The following is a 7,451-nucleotide window of genomic DNA, read 5'->3' on the forward strand; positions in this document are numbered from 1 at the left end:
TAACGAACTAACTAACTAACTAACTAACTAACTAACTAACTAACTAACTAACTAACTAACTAACTAACTAACTAACTAACTAACTAACTAACTAACTAACTAACTAACTAACTAACTAACTAACTAACTAACTAACTAACTAACTAACTAACTAACTAACTAACTAACTAACTAACTAACGAACTAACTAACTAACTAACTAACTAACTAACTAACTAACTAACTAACTAACTACTAACTAACTAACAACTAACTAACTAACTAACTAACTAACTAACTAACTAACTAACTACTAACTAACTACTAACTAACTAACTAACTAACTAACTAACTAACTAACTAACTAACTAACTAACTAACTAACTAACTAACTAACTAACTAACTAACTAACTAACTAACTAACTAACTAACTAACTAACTAACTAACTAACTAACTAACTAACTACTAACTAACTAACTAACTAACTAACTAACTAACTAACTAACTAACTAACTAACTAACTAACTAACTAACTAACTAACTAACTAACTAACTAACTAACTAACTAACTAACTACCTAACTAACTAACTAACTAACTAACTAACTAACTAACTAACTAACTAACTAACTACTAACTAACTAACTAACTAACTAACTACTAACTAACTAACTAACTAACTACTAACTAACTAACTAACTACAACTACTAACTACTAACTAACTAACTAACTACTAACTACTAAACTAACTAACTAACTAACTAACTAACTAACTAACTAACTAACTAACTACCTAACTAACTAACTAACTAACTACTAACTAACTAACTAACTAACTAACTAACTAACTCCTAACTAACTAACTAACTAACACTACTAACTACTAACTAACTAACTAACTACTACTAACTAACTAACTAACTAACTAACTACTACTAACTACTAACTAACTACTAACTACTAACTAACTAACTAACTAACTAACTAACTAACTAAATAACTAACTAACTACTAACTAACTAACTAACTAAAACTAACTACTCCTAACTAACTAACTAACTACTAACTAACTACGAACTAACTAACTAACTACTAACTAACTAACTAACTAACTAACTAACTAACTAACTAACTAACTAACTAACTAACTAACTAACTAACTAACTAACGAACTAACTAACTAACTAACTAACTAACTAACTAACTAACTAACTAACTAACTAACTAACTAACTAACTAACTAACTAACTAACTAACTAACTAACTAACTAACTAACTAACTAACTAACTAACTAACTAACTAACTAACTAACTAACTAACTAACTACTAACTAACGAACTAACTAACTAAATAACTAACTAACTAACTAACTACTAACTAACTAACGAACTAACTAACTAACTAACTAACTAACTAACTAACTAAACTAACTAACTACCTAACTAAACTAACTAACTAACTAACTAACTAACTAACTAACTAACTAACTTAACGAACTAACTAACCAAACTAACTAACTAACTAACTAACTAACTACTAACTAACTAACTAACTAACTAACTAACTAACTAACTAACTAACTAACTAACTAACTAACTAACTACTAACTAACTAACCAACTAACTAACTAACTTATTAAAGTAGCACTAAGTTAAATTAGCGAAGCTAAAATACTGGAACATAGTCTATATTATACTCTACACTATAGTCTAGACATTTCCCTTATTAATGTTAATATTACTTAAGTCAAATTTGTTGTATTCTAAACGAACATAAAAATTACTTCTTCAGAATGACTTCAGAGGTAGTGAATTTGGAATCAAATAAAAAGGACATCCCTCCTTTCACAAGCTTGTGTTAAATTCATCACTTTTGCAGGTCTCTTTCAATAAAGTATATTCTACTTCTTTTTCGTTTCTTTGGAAGTTCTTATTTTGATGTGGACAGTAATCTTCAAATCAACACTTCTTAAAGGCTTTCAACTAATATCGAAAGAAATTAGTTGGAATGAATGAAAATCTCTCACAAAATCTGTAAATAATAATATTTATGTGTAAAAAATATATTGATAAACAATATTTTCAACTCAAACACGTGCTGTGTACAAGTTATGCCACAGCATTCCGATTAATTAAATAGGTCGTTATCAGTATTTCCCTGTCAAAAGTTTTCAAATTATAAATATCAATATAATAAGTACTTATTTCATAATTAGTATACAACTTTTGCAAACTAAATTTAGAATAATTCTCACATAATAGGTACATAATAACACAACAAAAACAATATCGTAAAACTTTAATAGTTGGCTTCATGAGCATTTTTGCTTTGCTGGAAGGTTCAAGGTAAACAATTTTTTATAGAAATTTATTTATAGATCTTATTCAAAATTATATTTTCTTCTTCTTTTAGCATTTTGACTTTTGTCTTTAACTATATTGGCCCAATATTATTGGGTAAACAATGTTGATCTAAGGATATATAAAATTTGTATATGGACTAGTCTATTGACTATGTTATGGCCAATTTGTGAACAAAATACTCTCTTGATTAGTCTAGTGACTTTTGCATTTCTATGTATATTCTTTGGACTCGTCCACTGACTAGAATGTGGGATAGTCTGTTAACTAGTATATGGTCTAGTCTATAGGTGAGTCTGTGGACTAGTAGGTAGACTTCATTTGCAATACTATTTAAGTGGACTAATTATCAATAGTTTATAACATAAAAAAAATCGCTTAATGGTATTCTAAACTATGTATATCATCGGTGAACGGTAGTTTGTTTACGGAATATACCATATAATTTATCGTTATTAGAACGACCCACTTAAGCAATAATACGCTACATGGTCCACCCATACCATAGAAGTCGTAAGATATTCAATTATGGAAAACTTAAATATCAAATTCTCTAACCCATTTACAAAATGTTAATCTATATTTGAGTCCGTCAGATATATGAAATCTTCAAAAAGTTGATATCAACCGAATGGGGGCGTTAAGTCAATTTCAAAATCTTATAAGCCCCGTATCAAATACTTCAAACGGTTGATTTATATTTGAGTCCGTTCGATATATGGGACGTTCGAAATGTCAAATACAAAAGACAGAAGAATTGGTTAAATCAGTATCATTATCCGTTACGATTCAGAATGTAAATATTCCGATTTCATGGAAAATATAAACGTAGTAACAATTTAAGTAAATTTTTGGCTTCCATCTTAATTAAAACTTACAGATAATAGTTCAGTTTGGGGTTTCCAAGGAACTATGTAAAATAGAAACTACTTTCAATGTCAAAAGAATATAAGGAATTTGCGGTTAAGAAAATTCTATGATTCAGTTACTATTATAATTCCAAAATATACTGCAAAACAATACAGTATCTAAGTTTATTAAACCCGGAAAGATTATACCATAGTTGTTAGTTCAAAATGGGTTAACTTGTTTTTAAAGAAATTTCCATGTTTGAAACATATTTTTCGAAATCACTTGTCAACAAAATCCAAAAATAATTTAATTCTGTCTTATAAATAACCATATTCATTAATATGTATGTATGTCTCATTAATAATAATAAAATATGTATGTATGTATGTTTTAAAATTATAATTTCATTCATCTAAAACAAGTACCCATCCCACTCTCTTTCTGTTCCAACTTATCACGTGAACAAAAACAGCAATTTTATAAAAATACTTTTTGTATTTTGTACAGTTGTTATAAAATTCACGTGAACATTAATATTATTTAAAAATAACAAAAAACGCTGAGACTGTTTCAAAAAAAGTCTCGAGACTAAGTCGAACAAATAATATAAACGCTTCTTATCAGTAGTTCAAACCCATTTTAGTATTGAGAAAAATAACACACACACAAAAAAACGTGTCTTGAGAAGAAAAACACTGTTGAGGGCTGCTTGCTAATTTGTTGTTGTAGTGATTATCAGTAAAATATTGTATTTTTCCAAATATTTATGAAATTCATATAAATAGCAGTGATAGACAAAATTTTGAATCAGTGCTAAGCTAGAGGCTGAAGAAAGTGCAATAAACTTTGCTAAAAGCGGGAATTTTTTTAAATAAAATATTTTAAAAAATGTGGTTAATTATTAAAAATTTATTAATATTTGTGTTGTTGACATCTCCGGCAGTCAATGGTGGTGGTAAGTTTGGAATTATAGAATTAAGAATAGATTGTAAATCTTGTATTACACACGCCTTTTCTTTAAATTAATTAAAAAACATGACTGCACTATTTTACAAAATATTGCAATAGTGATGTAATGTAAAGATTCAATTTACGTTATTCATTAATAATTTCAAAATGATGAAATTTTACAGATTTCTTAAGAAATTTTGTTATTAATAAATTGATTTGTTGTTGTTTTTTTCTATTCTAGTTTTTGTTAACAGCGTAAATGATGATCATCGTATGCATCCCATGTTTAATTTTAAACGTGAACGTCTTCATAAAAGAGCCATGCCTTTGCTGCGCTTTGAATCGTCTAAACCCGAAGAAGAATTCTCGGATTATTGGTATGAAGTAGGTCAAGATATTTTGGACAAACAGCTGGAGAGTAAGACTAGATTGAATACGAATATGGCTAAAAATGTCATTATGTTTTTGGGTGATGGCATGTCGATACCCACTATCACGGCTGGACGTGTATATTTGGGCGGCGAAGAGAAACAATTCTCATTTGAGAAATTCCCCTATATCGGTTTGAGTAAGGTGAGTTTCTTTTTATCGAATTTAAATAAGTTAGTTCAGCATTGTTAAAATCGGACCCACTGATCTGAAGTCTCATTTAACTAAATTACAATTAAGTTCATCTGATCAAAGTTCTCACACATACAATTGATCGTAGGGAAGAGACTAATAGTACACTCCTACTTTTCTTTATACTTAGTTGAATAATAGTTTCACAGTTCCGAATACACCAGTACCCTACAAATTAATGACACTCCTGCTATAACTTTCACTTTAATTTAAAGTTATCATATAAACAAGTGATAGCAGAGAGGAGGACAAATATAACACTCTCTCTCTCTCTCTCTGTGTGTATTTTATAGTAGACAAACAGTTTCAGTGTCTTACAAATTAATCACACTCTCCCTATAAAACTTTCACTCGAATTAGAAAATCATTTAATAAGAACAAATCTTTTGGATTAAGAACAGAGTATAGTAAATCACTTTTCAGTTGATAAACAATTCTCCTTATCTCTCTCCCTCTCTTTTCTCACTAAAATTATAGAGTATTTCTCAATTAATCAAAAATCTAATATTTGACTTCGTTTATTAAAAAGATCTGATTGGTTTAAAAGTTTTAGCAAAAATTAAAAAAACTATGATCTAATTTCATAATATTCTTCTTCTTTGCAGACCTATTGTGCCAATACCCAAGTAGCCGATTCTGCCTGTACAGCCACAGCCTATTTGGGTGGTGTTAAAGCTAACTACGGTACTTTGGGCGTGACAGCAGCCATCGAATTAAACGATTGTCAAGGGCAAAATATTACCGAACATCATGTAAATTCTATAGCCGCCTGGGCTCAAGCCCAAGGTATGGCCACAGGTTTAATAACCACCACCTCTGTGACTCATGCTTCGCCGGCTGGTATTTATGCTCATGCCGCCAATCGTGATTGGGAAAATGATGCAGAAATATTAAAAACTCAAAATGATCCCAATGTTTGCATAGATATAGCCACACAATTGGTTCATGGAGAAGTGGGCCGTAATTTAAATGTTATATTAGGTGGAGGACAAGAACATTTTCTACCCAGACATCAAGAGCCTGGTAAACGTTTGGATGGTCGTAATCTCATCCAGGAATGGCAACAAATGCATGGACCTAATGCCCATTATGTTACCAACAAAAAGGAGCTTTTGAATTTACCCACAAACACCGAAAAAGTTATGGGTTTATTTGCCTCCAATCATGTGCCCTATCATTTGGATGCTAATCCTGAAAATATACCCACATTAGAAGAAATGGTTCAAGTCGCTTTACAGCTATTGGAAAAACAAAGTCAAGGTAAAGGGTACTTCCTATTCGTGGAAGGTGGCAGAATAGATCATGCGCATCATGATACTTTGGCCATGAAAGCTTTAGATGAAACTGCAGAATTTGGCAAAGCCATAGAATTTGCTCGCTCAAAAACCAGCTTAGAAGATACCCTCATTGTGGTAACCTCCGATCATTCTCACACCATGTCGGTGGCTGGTTATTCCAGTCGTAAGAATGATATTTTTGGTATAAACAATGGTCAATTGGCTTTGGATCAATTGCCTTATGCCACTCTCAGTTATGCCAATGGACCCGGTTTTGAAAACAACATCATAAAACACAGTCCCGGTGTTAAGCGCAGAAATCTTTTGGAAACCAATATGAAACACAAAAATTATAAATTTCCTTCAACCGTCCCCTTGGAATCGGAAACTCATGGTGGTGATGATGTAGCTGTCTTTGCTAGTGGTCCTTTTGCTCATCTTTTTACTGGGGCCTATGAACAAAACTTTATACCCCATGCCATGGGTTATGCCTCGTGTTTGGGTTCTAGAAAAACTGCCTGCAGTGATGGTTTACATCGGGGTAGATATTAGAATAAGTAGTAGCTAAATTAAGTAGTTGTAGTATTTAAGGGGGGTTTAGCTTTTAAGGGGTAATTTTTAAGTAGATCATAATGTAAATTTTAAGATGTACTTAATGCTGAAAAAAAGTTCAAAGAAGTTTAATAATAAAATAATGGAATTCCTCAACAATTTGGAATATTTAAAATGAACTTGTTTAATATTTGGCACATTTTTAGGGCAAAATTTAATAAAAATGTTTAATAGAAATTGTTTTTATAATTTTTTTGCGAATAAACTATATTTTGGCAAGAAATCTATTTCGTTCGATATACAGAAACAGAGAAATAAAATTTTTAGGGTACACAATTAGTTAGTTAGTTAGTTATTTAGTTAGTTAGTTAGATAGTTAGTTAGTTAGTTAGTTAGTTAGTTAGTTAGTTAGTTAGTTAGTTAGTTAGTTAGTTAGTTAGTTAGTTAGTTAGTTAGTGAGTTAGTAGTTAGTTAGTTAGTTAGTTAGTTAGTTAGTTAGTTAGTTAGTTAGTTAGTTAGTTAGTTAGTTAGTTAGTTAGTTAGTTAGTTAGTTAGTTAGTTAGTTATTAGTTAGTTAGTTAGTTAGTTAGTTAGTTAGTTAGTTAGTTAGTTAGTTAGTTAGTTAGTTAGTTAGTAGTTAGTTAGTTAGTTAGTTAGTTAGTTAGTTAGTTAGTTAGTTAGTTAGTTAGTTAGTTAGTTAGTTAGTAGTTAGTTAGTTAGTTAGTTAGTTAGTAGTTAGTTAGTTAGTTAGTTAGTTAGTTAGTTAGTTAGTTAGTTAGTTAGTTAGTTAGTTAGTTAGTTAGTTAGTTAGTTAGTTAGTTAGTTAGTTAGTTAGTTAGTAGTTAGTTAGTTAGTT

At 29.9% G+C, this 7,451-nt stretch overlaps 1 protein-coding gene across 1 annotated transcript; it reads left to right on the forward strand.

The window, feature by feature from the left end:
* The first annotated feature begins 4,006 nt into the window (after nucleotides 1-4,006).
* LOC119601927 (alkaline phosphatase) lies at nucleotides 4,007-6,751 on the forward strand. Its single transcript, XM_037953178.1, has 3 exons — nucleotides 4,007-4,149; nucleotides 4,387-4,718; nucleotides 5,372-6,751. Exons 1-3 carry the CDS (start codon nucleotides 4,083-4,085, stop codon nucleotides 6,593-6,595), a joined length of 1,623 nt encoding a protein of 540 aa, XP_037809106.1. The 5' UTR covers nucleotides 4,007-4,082; the 3' UTR covers nucleotides 6,596-6,751.
* The last annotated feature ends 700 nt before the right edge of the window (nucleotides 6,752-7,451 follow it).

This window comes from Lucilia sericata, unplaced genomic scaffold (genome assembly GCF_015586225.1).
Source record: "Lucilia sericata isolate MDLA Ls3-8-SP2 unplaced genomic scaffold, ASM1558622v1 Contig000199F_arrow, whole genome shotgun sequence".
Classification (NCBI taxonomy): Eukaryota; Metazoa; Arthropoda; class Insecta; order Diptera; family Calliphoridae; genus Lucilia; species Lucilia sericata.

Bases quoted from the DNA above. Each gene is read 5' to 3' on its own strand.
- LOC119601927 (XM_037953178.1), top strand. From the start codon at position 4,083: ATGTGGTTAATTATTAAAAATTTATTAATATTTGTGTTGTTGACATCT. The intron at 4,150-4,386 runs GTAAGTTTGGAA...TTTCTATTCTAG, and splicing joins TCCGGCAGTCAATGGTGGTG to TTTTTGTTAACAGCGTAAAT. The intron at 4,719-5,371 runs GTGAGTTTCTTT...TCTTCTTTGCAG, and splicing joins CCTATATCGGTTTGAGTAAG to ACCTATTGTGCCAATACCCA.